Source organism: Hippoglossus hippoglossus, chromosome 10, assembly GCF_009819705.1.
Source record: "Hippoglossus hippoglossus isolate fHipHip1 chromosome 10, fHipHip1.pri, whole genome shotgun sequence".
In the NCBI taxonomy this organism is placed as follows: domain Eukaryota; kingdom Metazoa; phylum Chordata; class Actinopteri; order Pleuronectiformes; family Pleuronectidae; genus Hippoglossus; species Hippoglossus hippoglossus.
In genome coordinates this window covers 15239801-15255538 of record NC_047160.1, presented here as the reverse complement: position 1 = coordinate 15255538, position 15738 = coordinate 15239801, and the positions used below count along the sequence as shown (strand labels likewise).

Sequence of the window (15738 nt, the reverse complement as noted above, 5' to 3'; positions counted from 1 at the left end):
AGTAGAACCCCACTGATTCATCAGTTGGTTGAAAAAACTCTGCTGATATAAGACTTTCACAGATCAGTATTTCCATTTGTGTTAGCTGATATCAAAACTTTCAAAGATATCCATTAATGTTTACAATATCTTCATTCAAGTTATACATATTTGGTCGTATATGTGCTTTCTTTTTATTTAGAGTTATTTATAATATAGTTTAGAGTTTAACTGTAAAATATTAAGCCTCAATCACATTTCCTGTTCTTAAGGGGTTTTACAATGACCTTTATAATGTCCTTGGCCTGGTGATTTTAAAAACGTAGGAGACCACAGATATAATGACAGATTTAACTGATTTTTAATCTTATAATCATCAGAACGCTCAGACTATTTGGCCAGAACCTAGGACCACACACTTAGCGTTTGTAGGAAAGGATTTTGTATTGGCGATTCCAGAGATTTGGGATCTGACACAAACTCGCGTGATTCTTCTCCTTCTTTTTTTTTAATGAAACTCCAGATCGGGGAGGCTCCGACTCAATCAGCAGCATTAAGATGATTTTGTAAACCCCTCATACTTCAGAATTATATGGGCAGATAATCTGCACCGACTGCCCCCTAGTCAGGAATCATTAACAAACTTTTTTAAATATAGACTGATATATTAGTATCATAATTTATTTACTCCCTAACATCAGTATTGCCATTGGCAACAGCCCCCAAAAGTCCTTCCCTACCTGTAGCCCCCACACACACACACACACACACACACACACACACACACACACACACACACACACACACACACACACACACACACACACACACACACACACACACACACACACACACACACACACACACACACACACACACACACGCACACGCACACGCACACGCACACCTAATTCCTCCTACGCAACCACTCATTCTCAATTTGGAGCCAAAACAAGATGAACGTCACTGGAAAGGCTCCCTGATCAGTATCATCTCTATAACAATTACTGAGCCTTCAAAGCATGCTGCTGGAATTACAATTACCCTGGTTTGTGTAAGCCACGACTCACTGCACACACACCCAGATACACACACCCAGATACACACAAACACACAAGAGCACCTGCTGACCACAGAATGGCGTCATTATACAATATGTTGAAAAATAAAAACTGAACCATATGTGAACCAAGTTTTACAAAGGCACACACGTAATGTTATATTATGTGTGTGTGAGTTTCTGGATGGAAATAACACAATCAGCAGATAAGAAGCAGACGAGATCTGACAGACATTTCCATGGACTCTTTATCCTTGCAGTTTGTCCTCGTCTTTCTATTCTTCATTTTTCATGCCTGCCTCCTCGTAAGCCACACATACACTCTACTCCTCCTTTTACTTTCATCTGCCTCCCTCAACAGACCCAATCGTTCTGGCATTTCTCTTTCTCTCCATCCCTCCCTCAAACAGTTCCTTAGCACCACCTCTCGGGTCAACCTCCAGCTAATCGTTTGGAATCAGCATGGCTACTGCTTCAACAAGTCTGGCCCATGCTGCATCCAACCCGGGAAACTTCTATTACATCCTTGCAAGATAAAAGGCTCTGCTAAGTTCAATTGTAGTTTGTGTATTTGTGTGTTTGTTTGTCAGCAGAATTATGCAAAAAAACACAACACAGATTCCTGCAAAACTTGGTGGAAAGATGGGACATCAGCAAAGACAGTACCCAATAAATTTTGCAGCAGATCTGGAAATCTTTAACATCGTGATATAGGGCTTTTTCCCCCCATAATGGAAATTATGATTGCATTATTTGCATTGTTCTCTTGCCTTAGCTACAAGGCTTGTGGATTTATGGATACTGTTGGGCCATGGTGCAGGTATGTGCTCTACATCATACTGATTAAAAATTGATTTTAAACAGGAAATCCACCAGGAAATATTTTGCCCTGACTCTCTTACATGTCATGTCAAGGATATTTCTTATCATGATGGCGAATCTGCCTTGACCGTGACTATCTTACATGTATTTGCATTTTAATTGGCTGCAACTGTGCAGAATATCAAACGAAGCCTGCATGTGTGTGTGTGCGTGTGTGTGTGTGTGCACTGTGTGTACAGTCTACGTGAGAAGGCGACTCACCCAACACCCATTTCATGATCAACATCTCTGTCCAGGAGAACTGGGTGGTCTTGACCCGGAACACCTGCCGCGGGTGGTCTGTGATGGTCTCGTTGGGCAGGTTCTTGACGCCCTCAAAGCGGTCGGAGGCGTTGACGACCAGCAGACCCAGGAAGATGGTGAAGGAGACGGCGTGAGCCACAAACTTCATGAAGGGGCTTCGCAGGATCTGTCCGATCTGGAAGTGAAATAATATCATCATGAATAGAATAGATTTAAGGTGATGCCAAAGCGGTCTTGTCACTGCAGTGGATTAAAGGATAGGACGATGAACACATTACAGTTAAATCTGTTGAGCATTTGTGTTGATGTGTGTTTGCCAACACAACAGCCTGTGACAGGAAGTCGTACTGAACAAGCATGTTTGACGTGTTTTTTGAACAGTTTAAAAAAGTGAGGAGCTGCTGCCAAAATAAACAGTTTATAGTTCCTGAGAGTTTGGTCCTCAGAGATCAAAATTTGAAAAGCACCACTACACAACCATCTTAGCTTGAGAACAGCATCTGCTTCGTGGATGTGCTCAATCACCAGTCACTTTCACAGAAACACAGAGCCACAGTAACAGGGTGCCAAACCATCAAGAGTGTGTGCAAATGCACCATATGTTGAAAATGTAAGGAGCGTTAAACATGCCACCACACAGGGACCCTTTCATAATTGCACAAAAACATGGCAAGATACACACACACACACAGAGAGAGAGACTCACACACACACCACACGCACACACGCACACACACAGACTCACACACAGGCAGACAAAGAGACACTTCCAACCCCATCTGAGATCCCACCATTCGCTACTCTCTAAACCTGCTGCGTTCAATATTGGCTACCCACAGGATATCTCTACTCTCTGCATGCACAGTAACACATGAGGTTCAATGGCTGCTCCAATGCCAGTCACTACCAAACCATGTGGGAAGAGGTTGTCTGGTAAATCTCAACCCTGCACAAACCATTTATCATCCTCCTCCTGCCACTGGGACGGCTCTCCGAGCTGCTTCACTGATAAAGCTGATCCATTTCACTAAATGAGATGGTCAACCTAGATCAGGCCTACCAAACGTGAAGACAGCTAATCCTACGGGTTTCTTTTTTGTATGCGCGTGATGGTGACAAGAGCTGATCCTCTCGACTCCTTCGAAATGGTGGCCGCTGGCAGCAGGGTGCATGAAGGCTAAATGAAAGAGGTTTGGTGTGAAATTGAAATCCCAGAAGGCAAGACTGGAGCTGCTCGGTCCTCTGTTATTCTCTAACATATTTTCACCTGGAAGAATCAAAGCTGACATATACTTAGTGGAGACGGACATATGCTCTCTCTCACACATACTCTATACCATTTACCATTATTTATTATTTATCTAAATGTCAGCATTTTCTTTCCCTTTTTTTTTTGACTACTATTTTGTAGGTGATTCAAATTTTGCAACCTTAGTGACAAAGGTTAAATTGATTGTGAGCCTTTCCTCTGGGTATCGATTGGACTTTCTTGGAATTTCTCGCGACCTGGGTTTGAATGTCCCAAGAGACAAGAGGGCAAAGGGGGATAAAACAACAAACAACAAATGACAGCGATGCAAGGGAGGAGCCAAAGGACATCTTGAGTGTGAATAATGAAATAATTTAAACCCCACAACCAGGGCTTGTGAGAGCTTGCATGCAAAGAGAGCTTAGAGCAAATTAAACGGATGACAGACTGCAGGAAAGTAATTAAAGAGAAAATCATTAGCTAACATGGGAGTGTGGGAGCAGTGTGTAAAAATTCATAAATGTCAGGCTATCATTGTCAAACTGATGTGATAGCTGGTATAATTACCATAAATAAATAGCCTCTACACCGAGGCTCCGACCTCTTGGCTGTATACGGCCCACAAGACAAAGCAAAATAGAAATACAAAGAAAAAAATCCCGACAGTAATTAACTTTTTCTGAGGATTAAAGAAAATGGTCGACTAATATGTCATTCGGGGAGGTCCCTCCCGGCTGTAGTGTGAACAAAACTCACATGTAGCTGTTACATATCATCACTGACAAGTACAGTGACTGTCAAGAAAAGAAAAGTAGAAAGGAAAAACAATAAAGACAAGGCAGTGTGCCTGGTTTGCAGGGGGAAAAAGGGCCAATCTCAAGCTTCATTACAGCTGGAAACATGCTGCTAAACTGGATGAGTTGTAAAGACAAATGCTCGGAGAGATAACACCCTTCGCTGGAGTGTGCAGCAGCTTTCACGAGACTGCTTTCTGACAGAGACAATGCCATGCAGACAAGTTTTGTGTTGAGCGAGCTAATAGCTGAGAAGCTGAAACCACACTTTGAAGGAGGATTTGTGAAGGAGCCTCGCTGCTGCCGTGGAGCTGCTGGAACTGGTAAAACTGTCAAAACGTTTCTGTTTGTGTCAAAGAACTGTCACAGAGTGGAGCACTAATGTGGCAAAATATATTGGAAAAACCACTGAGGGGCAACCACTTTTCCTCTTTGGCTTGTTATGATACAAGAGGCATAAAAATACCATCCGACTGTTTTGTGTGTGGAATCAGGCAGTAAATGGTGTATTTGCAAACCGTGCATGGCGTGACCAAAGAAGGCTGGGATTTATCTAAGTAAGTTGTTTTGTACACAAACAAATCTGAACTTTGAAACATTTTAAAGTTTAATAATCTAGCCACAGATGGAGCCAAGGACTGCTTGAGTTGGCAATTGTCAAAAAGACACGAGTCATCTCAGTCTTGATCTAAATGATATAGATATATGCTATTTTATCATAAAACAAGACATTCTCTGCACACATTCGCTAAAGCTTAAAAATATTACAACAACTCAAGCTCAATGTCCCATCCATCTTCTCAGCTCTCTGCTTTCAAATATGAAATCATCTCAAGCTAAATTAAAGCTGTACCAAGTGCAACCAGAAGGGGGAAACGTTTTGCATTTCGCTCCTCTGCAAGAATAAAAGCCTGCTCTGACATCTGTATATTATGCCTGTGACTTTGTAAAACTCCTTGAGGCATTTAGCAAGAGGTTTTAGGACATGAAAGGCAAACTAAGAGAGCTGTATATATTATAATCCTTTTAATGTGGAATCTTTGAGCTGCCAAGCAATATCAAGGTCAAATGCTCGTATTACAACCTCTCTCTAATCGAGTCCTACAAAGTGTATGTACGTCCTGAGGATTTTCTTATTCTGAGGAAACGTGTATTGACGTGCATCTCTGTTTGGAACTAATTTCTGCTGTGAACATTTCTTTCAAAACTGACTTTTGCAAAGACGCACGACTGACTCACACAAACCTGGAAGACTAAAACTGTGAGTATCAGCATCAATACCATCTGACATCAGATGCCTCCCCAATGTGTTTGATAGTTCATAAGTCATTCTTCCTCACGACTTGCGGTAAATCTCTGTTGAGGAATGAACAGCACGTCTCACACTCACTCAATAAAGTTACTGGTGTCCACGGACCTAACACAGTGTCAACAAATAAAGGAAACAGATTAACAGGACTGGTTTATTAAATTCTGTATTTTGTACAGCAGCAATTGCCAATTTCTCTGCAATATTCTTATTTTTAAGGGAATGATGTTGATTAACTACTAGAAATAAATACTGACCCACTAATTATTTCATCAATAATACATTGCAACAAGTAGATTTGTCTTGGAAAGCTGTTTGCTTTGCTGTGTAAATGTATTCAAATACTAAGACACTGTTCCTTAACAAAAAAGCATGGTGCTTGTTCCAGGAGCAGGAGGAGGAGGGGAACCTGACATCCACTCCCAGGCGTGTTTTCTCTTATTCCATGTTTCATCTCCTTCCTGTCACTCATGTAAGGTTGCAGTATTCTCATAAGCATAACCCCCCCCCCATATAACACACCATGTTTCACCCTTACCAATCAATAAGAGAGAGAAACCATCTACATCAATATTTACATCTCTCGTGGGTTTTTTTCTTTTATCTTGTGAGATTTTCAAAGACATCATATCCATGCTCGCTCTGTCTGCCTCCAGTAACTCGCCACTTATCTTCGAGCAACAAAATTATCGATATCTTCTTCGGCTCTCCCCTGCTGATATGAAATGTAATAGGCTGTGTGGTTGTGATAATGGTGTGTTGTAGTGAACGTTATGAGCTGTAAGACATGAGCATTTGATGAGATGAGCACAAAATTGCGTGATTAGCACCGGGTGTGTACGAGTGCACTCTCACAACACATCAAAGCTTCCTGGCTGCAGCCTTTGTCTTGATGTATTTTTCTCTTTCGCTCCGACTTTATCTATTTCATTATCAAATCCGTTTAATATACCTTTTTGTCTCAGTTGAATTGCCATCACATCATCAAGTCTGCATAAACATCCATTTAGTTTCTCAGTTATTAATTTGATTAAATAGTTTTTTTTGTTTTCCTTCCTTCTATCCTGGCCTTTCCTCATCTCAAATGTCTATGTTCACTATTTACCTGGTCTTTTAAAATCATGTACTGCATAATAATGATAACAACAATAGTAATAATACACAGTAACATGGTGCTTTCCGGGATTTTTTATTATTTCTCCACACTGTGACCTTTTTTCCCCTGTTCTCGCAGCTGCATCAGAAAATGGCAGACTGTGACAAGCAGGCTCATCAGCTAGAGGACTCATAATCAAATGAAATCACACATGTGCATACACGTACAAACACACACACATGCGCGCACACACACACACACACTCATTAACATTAACAGGTGTTTTCGTGACACGGCGCGATCTGAAGCAGCTCGTGTCTCGTGATTAAATCCACGTCTGGCTGGTGGAGAGGTTCAGTGTCACTGCTCCACATCCTCTCACACAAAATGACTAATTCATTAATCATACCTAACACTCAAAAGCCCTCAACCTTGTTTCTGAATCTTAACACACAGACACACACACACGCAGATGCACACACTCAAACTCATACACACTGCAATTGATGAAAAGGTAGAGGGGTATGACGAGCAGTTTGGCATAAGCGCTAGCTCAGCTCCGTCGTATTGTGTCATTTTACAGATTATAATTTGCTTGATGGAGTATTAACTAAACGTGGTGAAGTGCCTAGGGGCCCTATAATCAAATCGCGATCATACAGTGTTCTGTAATCACAATTCTGTGATGTTTTTAGCTACTATACACAATTAAATTTGGTCACATATTCACCAAATGGCTTTAATGATTCGTTTGTGAGAAAGAGTGTGCAGCAGCAGTCTGTGGAGCTGATACAACTGTATCACTCACATTGAGTGAGTCAAAGTTTAATTCAACTTCAATTTGATTTGTATAGTGCCATATCACAACGTGTATTATTTCAAGGCACTTTACATAGTAAGATTGAGACCTTAGAAGATCATAGAGAAACCCAACAGTTCCCAGAACAAGCAAGCACTTGGAAGACTGAGAGGACAATTGTCTCATGATGAGGGTCGCTGGGGGAAACTGGCTGGAGGGGTACTACCTGGACGGGTCACTGGCGCATCTCAGAGACAATTTATAGAGACAAACAACCATTCACACTCATATTTACACCTATGGTCCAATTAACCTAACCCCCAATGTGCATGTCTTCGGACTGTGGGAGGAAACACATGAACACACAAACACGGGGAACACATGCAAAGTGTGCTTCCCACTCAACAAACCACATGCTACATGATAAGTTAAGATCTACAGTAGATTCTGGATGGAGTATCACCTTAGCATTCAGATGCAATCATGTTAGCATATTGGTGGGGTTGTAACAGGACTGTAATGGGGCCACTGGCATGCTAGCATTCAGATCAAAGCACAGCTCATCCTCAGTACAGCTGAGGATGATGAAGTACAAAGGCAGGTGAACATGTAGAGAGAAAATGTGGAGATGAGGCTAACAAGCTGAGTCTGTGATGTTTTGAAATAGTCTCTGTATGGAGTCTCTCAATTTTGTTATCATCCATCAAACAATGTTCATGGTGTGCAATGTGCCTTTAAGCTGCCATGGTCTGCTAAAGGACTCTAGACTTCCAGTATTGTTGCCACAGCTGTGTATTACAAAACAAAAAAGAGAAATGACAAAAACCGCATAAAACAATCCTGTGTGTATTAACTCTGAGTTGGATTAGTGGAAATGATTGGACAAAGAGCTGGTGAGTAAAATAGAGTATGTGTTCATACCTTGCTGCATGGCATTATCCAGTAGGCAATGGCCAGGAAGGGCAAACCTACGGTGACCCCCAGCACTGTCCAGCACTTCACCCCCACGGACTGCTGCCTCAGACCAGGCAGGTTCTCATACCAGATAGTCATGAGCTGCTGCTGGCAGTTGGGATGGGCAACGAACTAGAGCGAGAAAGAGAGAGTGATGGACACAGAGAGAATAAAGGGAAAGGAGAAAAGAGAAGAAACGTGAGTGAAAAGAACAGAAAAATAAGAGAGGAGCTTCTCATTCTAACTTCATAAAACATTCAGATGGTTCTTCTGCAGAAGCATATAACCACCACACCGGATCATGGAAACAAAATGTCAGTATCACATTATTATGTGAAAGGTTTATTATAAGAAGATGTTTTATGTTATAATAATATAGTATTTATCTTTATGTCTTTTATCTTTCTAATGTGAAGTGTTTCATGTTCCTTGTGCACCAAGTGGAGGGGCACTACAAATTTCTTTGTATCATAATACAATTACAAAGGCTTTCTATTCTATTCTACGTTATACTATATTCAATAAATTGCTATATTTTTATAACCTGAAACTTGTGTTTGAATGATGAGAAATGTGCCCAGAATAGATAAATTGATGAATGTGGCTCATTTACATGATCCAATTAAGTCCTCCACCATGCTAAATCTCTTTCCACTCCACTGGCTCATGGGCATACAGTGTAGATTTGGGTAGAGAGAGAAGGGACATGTCCCTAACAGGGTGTTGCTGAACTGTAACTACATTTACTCATCTTAAAACAACGTTGGCATTTTAACTCCCTCTCTGTGTTACTGGTAATATCTATGAATGCTTATTGTGATGAAGAATGAAAATTGGTGGAGTTGGTGATGAATGTGAAACAGTATTTATAGTTTAAATCTTTTTAATGTCACAAGTGGACTGGTTCTTCAGTAGATGTCCTATTTACATGGCACTGGTTCAGTGTCCATTAATGAGGTGAAAATGCCTCTTAAGTGAATTAAGACTTCAGGTCATTTCAGAGAGAAGAAGTGAAGTGGAAACAAGTGCTGAGCAACATTGATCTCCTCTGAAATTAGATGGAAAAATATTTACCATTAAATGCCTCCTCCCCCCTGACCATTAGTGGAAGTTGTGGTGATAGAGTTATAACTGCACGTGGGTCATTAAGCATTATTTATAAAGTAAATTAGCCGCAGCTTGTCCATCTGAGTCAGCAGCAGCAAAATCTACTTTTTCCTTTCTATGAGAAACTATGGTCATTTATGCTTGTGTTGTGTATTTTGGGAATTTCTTTTTCTTCTTTCTTTAAGACCCTTTTCCATTGTTCCAGTTACTATATCCCACATTCATTATGTCTACACTGAATGATTCAAGTATAACACCACCGAGCATCTTTAATGTGTGCATGCTGCACTGGGCACTTTCAAGTACTTTGGAGTAAAAGACACAATGAATGTAAAATGAATGAAATTATACTGTATTCGTGAATAGCGCTTGGTTTTCTCCTCTTAATGTAAATAACCACAGTATTTCCAAGTATCTGAATGTGTTGGCTGCTTTTCTATTTGGAGCAAATCTATTGTGCACTCATCACACTCAAACTATTTTATTCACAACATATTCACAACAGCTGCCACTTGGCTTCAGAAAGAAATAAATGGCAAATAAATGTAACAATGTGCAAAAGAAAGCAGGCAACTGATAAGAGGCAATGAGTGTTCACAGATGAAGCACGTTCGGTGGAGAAGGCCTGGCCCGGTGTTCCAGCATCTATTGATGATATTTCTCCAAGAAAGGACATGATAAATGAGAGCTGCACTGTCTCTGTGGTGAGACAGGAGAGGATGAATGTTTTTGTTCCTGCTGGAGGAAGGATGTGGACGGCAGGGGAATCAATGCTCAGCGGGGGGGTAAACTCGTGTCACAATCAAACCGTGTTTGTGTATTGTTTATCGGTCACATCTCAGATCTGACACACAGGTTAATTCTGCTCCCCCTTTGTTTTCGTTAGCCTATTTGTTCCCCCCTTCACTCTTTCACACCTTTTCACCAATCAGCCTCAGATATCAGTAATTTGTGAATTACACCATGGGCTACACAGCCATCAACCCAAAGACCCATGACACACGAACCCCGCCTGCATCCAGCAACGTGCATTAGTCATGCTCCACCTGATCCCCCCCCCCCCTCTCTACTCTTCCTCTGTAATTAGTTCCAATAGAGTATTGGTCATGCTTTCCTGTACAGGATATAAACACAGTTCAAACAGGCTGTGTACTGCCCAACATACACACACACACACACGCACACACACGCGCACACACACGCACACGCACACACAAACATAACAGCACACTTACATACTGGATTTGAGAAAACATTCAGCACATGAAGGTCAAACAGGAGTGTGTGTGTGTGTGTGTGTGTGTGTGTGTGTGTGTGTGTGTGTGTGTGTGTGTGCGTGCGTGCGTGCGTGCGTGCGTGCGAGTGAAAAAGAGTAATGGCAGGGTGAAATGGGGAAAAGGGATTTGGTTTGACATTTAGTAAGAACACCTCTGCTCAGCAGGGATTACCTCTCTGACACAGAGGCCAGTTTGTTGTTTACATAGGGCCCTCTGAGGCCACACGCACACAAAGATACACACAAGTACTGTACATGCATATGTGCACAAAATGGCTCATAGACACTTGCTCACTCACATACACACTAACACACACAAATTTAGATGTAAAACACTGCAGTAAAACTGTTTTGGTGTTAATCTTCCTCAAAAAATATTAAATCATGGGGCATATTATAAACCTGATTTACATTTGAGGGGGTATTCAAAACCAGTATTTAAAAACAAGTGCCCATTGCAGTTAATGATTATGAACATCTGCAACCAACCCAAATAAAACAGCATCTGGATATGAATTCTTTGAAATGTGATGTGATTCTTTATTTATATGAGTTTAAGTTTATCTTCCGTCACAGAGATGTCAGCTAGCTGCTATGGATGAAGGATTATATTGATCAATAGATATTATATTACAGAAGGAACTTCCTGGGTAAACGAAGGATGCATAAAATAGAACGACTCTTGGCAAGGGGGTGGATATGTGGCTCCTCTGACAAGTTCTCATATTAGATTTTAAAAAATCAGGTAGTCTGTCAGTACATATTAAAAACTTATGAGCATCTGTTCATCCTGCATTACAATAGTGCTGAGCTTGGATAACACTGGCATTTTTCAGGCAGGGAGTGTATTCCAACACATGTTATCAGCATTTGTGGGAAATGTAGGACTAGAGTTATTAGAGCTTGTTAGAGACTAAATGGTTCAATATCGCTGCCTGTGATTCTTCTTTAATGCTTCTTGCAATTCATACAACTGTTCAGAAAACCCATTTAATGTTGAGTTTAAGACAGATCATTGTCATTGTTGAGGAAACTGGACTGAGACATGAACTCAGTTCAGATTTGAGGTTGTTCATTTTGACAAAAACTCCAACTGAAATATAACTTCTTATTTTGCCATCTTACCTTTTTGACTTCGTACTTGATGGACAGTTTGATACGACTGAGGCAGGGTCGGTTGTTGGGCCTTGGGGGGCAGTTTTCTACGTCACCGTTCAGTATGGCCTCCACTTCCTCTGTGTTCCGACAAAGGTCCAGCACACCCACCACAAAGTCCTTACATTGCATGGACAGCTTACGGTAGTCATTCTGCAGGAAGAAAATAAGCTTGAGTTAAAAGACAATTTAAACATCAACTTCTTGTCGGCTGATACAGACCATGCACCATCATCCCCCTCTTGTTTTGAAGATCTTCCTAAAAGATTCAGATGGGCTCACATCAACCAACCCTCAGTTTGTCCTGTCTGTTCAGACCTGTCTGACTTGTAAAAAATGTCATCAGTTACCTTTTGTATAAGAATCATTTTATCATTACCAGTAAAGGCTTGATGCTGCAGTGTTGGAGCTCACCTGTCTAAACTTGGACTTTATTGAATGACATGAGATAGGGTTGGGCGATAAAACGCTGAAAGTAATTATCGCGAAATAACTTTTCCTCGATAGAAAAAGAAGACATGGTCGATACAACGTCGATCAAACTCATTCCAGTCATGTTTTGACCGACAACACAAACTATTTAGAAGTGTGTGTCCATTTGACTAGTTTCTAGTTTCCCCCCCAAAAAAATTGTAAGGTAATTGCTTAAGTTATGGTTTTCAAGACCCAAAATGGAGATACAAGACAAGAAAAGGTGAGTGCAATCATTTTAAAAGAACACTACTCTTAAAGGTGATCGAGCTGCGGACAGTCAGACAGATGAGAGTAACCCAACAAAACTGATCAGAGGTGAAGTAACAACAGAGAGCTTTACTGACCGAGAGGACTGGGAGCACAGAGAGTAAATGCACAGGGGAGGCAGCGATAATTGGACACGGATGAGGCGCATCAGAAGGGGCCGACAATCACATAGCGGGAAAACTACACAAAGACATGAAGCAACTCAAGTGATATCAAAATAAATCAAGGATTAAGAGTCCTCTCAGAGGGGTAGATCAGTCGACAATAGACCATTCCTCCAAAGAGACCAAGAAGTTAAAAAATCGTTGTTTAAGAAAATTACCGAAAATGTAATAAAACAGGAAATGTTTGAACACAGGAAGCTTGTGCATTCATTCAATGAACACAATGTTCTTCCTATGGGAAGCAACAAAGGAACACTATGGATTTAACAGGGAAATAGTGGAGATACTGGCGAACAATATTTGCATAACAGTGGATGGAAAAAACAATTTGCATTTTATTCTGCAAACATTTTCAGAATTTAACAAATGGGTATCAATTGAACAGAATTAAAGACAATAAAAAGCTGCACGCTCATAACGCTTATGAATTTATTTCAACTGAAAAACATTGTGGCAAACAGCCTTCTTTGGTTTCATAAAGTACCTAAGATTTACACTTGAGGTCAAAATTCGAACAAATGTCAAAATTATCAAAAATGAAATGCTGTAGTTTGTAAGTTGAAACAGATGCATCAGAGTGATGAGTTTGCAGTTTTCTATTTTAATTCTATTATCTGCCTGTGAGCCAGCGAGTGGATAGTTCCCTCAGTTTATTATGAACTGAAATGAAACATTATTGAAACATAAAACTTGATTGTCTTAGTGCAGTGGAGCTAATGCTGCAGCTGCACTCCACAGATTATGAAGAAAATGTGATTTTTAGAGAATTACAAATAAATGCAACGCAGCCCCCGAAGTCCAAACGTTTTTACTTGTCTCTACAACATCACAACTTATGGGCACAAGCAAGAAAAGATATTGTGTTTCACGGGTTCCTTCTACATTATGTGTCCTATTGAGCCAACGGCAAATGCAAACATTTAATTGAGTTTTTACAACTGGATCCAATGTTGAATATAATTTCATTAACCTCACTGTAACGCACAATTCTCATCAGGCCTCTCTACCCTGTTCTCCTCTTGCTCCCATACAAAGTGTTGTGGTTTCAACCCCCAAATCAATTCATCTTCCAACCTTCTCTCCTCCCAACACCACCTCCCCTCGCTATCCTCCCTTGATGTGTTCCTCCTCAACAGTTGGTTCGAGTGGGGAAGCAGACGGCGGCTTCTGGCAGGTTGAGTGTCCCTAAGGAATGATTCTCATTACGCATTCACCGCCTTGTTTGTACTGGGTTTAAACATACCATTACAATGTGTTGTTAATGCCCACTTTCACCAAGAACAAAAGCCAAATCTTTATCATTGACACTTTGTGAGACTGCCAGTTCTCTTGGAACATATGTTTCGCTTGACGCAGGTATGATATAGTATGTGTGTATAGTCTGTGAAGCACCCGCTGACCATGAATAACATCTTCTATCCTCCAGACCTTGGACAGTGACTTGAATATGAATTGGGACCATCAGTTTTGTGATGGTGCGTCTCGGCACTGCATTAAACCAAACAGCTGCAATTCATGTCCTTAACATTATAAAATCAGGCCCATCAGGCTTAGATTTCTCACATGAAAAAAAAACAACTTGCACAAAATAGCACGTTGGATGAGTTCAGTCAAAAGGCCCATCATTATCTGCAAATTAAAAAGCTAAATCTGGGCATGAAGCAATGGTGGCATGCATCTAATGCCCCTTTGGGTTGATGAAGGAAAGAGGGGCATTTGGTGTATTTTACCTTTTGGCTGCTGTGTGAAAGAAATCAATAACAATCTTGGAAACGTGGAAAGGCAGGGCCTCTGGGTAGTACAGGTGCAAGAGAGCTTTCCTAATCAATGATATTTGCATATACACACATCAGGAACACATGCACGCAGACACCAGAACCCATACAGCATAAGGGAAAATCCAATCACAACGCAATGTATGAGGTTTTCACCTCAGGCGCTGAGATGAAGTAAAAGGGAACAATACGGGGAGAGGGAAAATGGCGACAGCAATGTGAAGCAGAGTGAGAAATGTTTTGGATGAGTGGACTGAAGGGGACACGAGCCAAGTGTTAAATAAGGCGGGAGGGGGGGGGGGGAGGAATGTAAGGAGGGAAGAAGAAGAAGAAGAAGAAGGAGATAGAGATAATTTATACTGCGCTTCAGTGGACATCCACCACCACCAGTTCAGCTTGTCCCTTAGCCATGAGTATTAGAAAAACTAAATTAAATTAAATAAGCTTAAAAAGAAGAACGGGGGAAAACAAATTAGATTAAAAAAATTGGATTAAAAAAATTAAAGGACACCCTCCTTTGCTTTACTTTCTCTCTTTCTGTCTTTCCCAAGGGTATGTGGAGGGTGAGCACGTCTGTGTCCGGAGGCTCTTAAGAGAGACTGATGGGCTGTCTTCAGTAGTAAGATGTTTTTAGATGAATGTTGGGCCGTTAGGGACGTTTTCATGTACGTTTAGCCGTCCCCTCACAAACATCCAATATGCACTACTAGCAGCACTCCAATATGATAATAATCATGATAATCATAATAAAGATGGGGGATCTGGACAGGCAGTCTGACAGCTGTGACGAACCTAATCTATTTTTAACTTGTAGACAAACCCACCAGACCAAAAATCTTCCTCAAGTCCCCAGATTAAAATGACGAATTGATATCATAATAACAGCCTCTGGAGCTCCTGCCCTTGACATTAATAAGCACTGTCATGTCATCTGTGTCAGACACCCAATCTAAAATCATCACCAAAAGAAATTCAATCTCCTGGATTTAAAACAAAACGAGTTGCCAACATCTGGCATTGATAATATATTATCTCTTACTGGTCCTGCTTTGGCACTGGAGACATTAAGACCAATAAATCTGTCCACATCTATAGCTCACCTTTTTACAGCATCCCGTAAGAGCACTCCGTGAGCACTGTTGCACAAAGTGGTGG

At 41.0% G+C, this 15738-nt stretch overlaps 1 protein-coding gene across 2 annotated transcripts in view; it reads right to left on the bottom strand.

The window, feature by feature from the left end:
- Positions 1 to 15738, bottom strand: part of trpc7b (transient receptor potential cation channel, subfamily C, member 7b) — a 46662-nt gene that overhangs the window by 21176 nt on the left and 9748 nt on the right. For both annotated transcript variants that reach the window (XM_034598403.1, XM_034598404.1), the window contains exons 3-5: positions 11874 to 12056; positions 8333 to 8497; positions 2123 to 2339 (exon numbers count right to left, since the gene is read on the bottom strand). In XM_034598403.1, coding sequence (XP_034454294.1) covers positions 2123 to 2339; positions 8333 to 8497; positions 11874 to 12056 — 565 coding nt within the window. The remainder of the gene's footprint in view (positions 1 to 2122; positions 2340 to 8332; positions 8498 to 11873; positions 12057 to 15738) is intronic.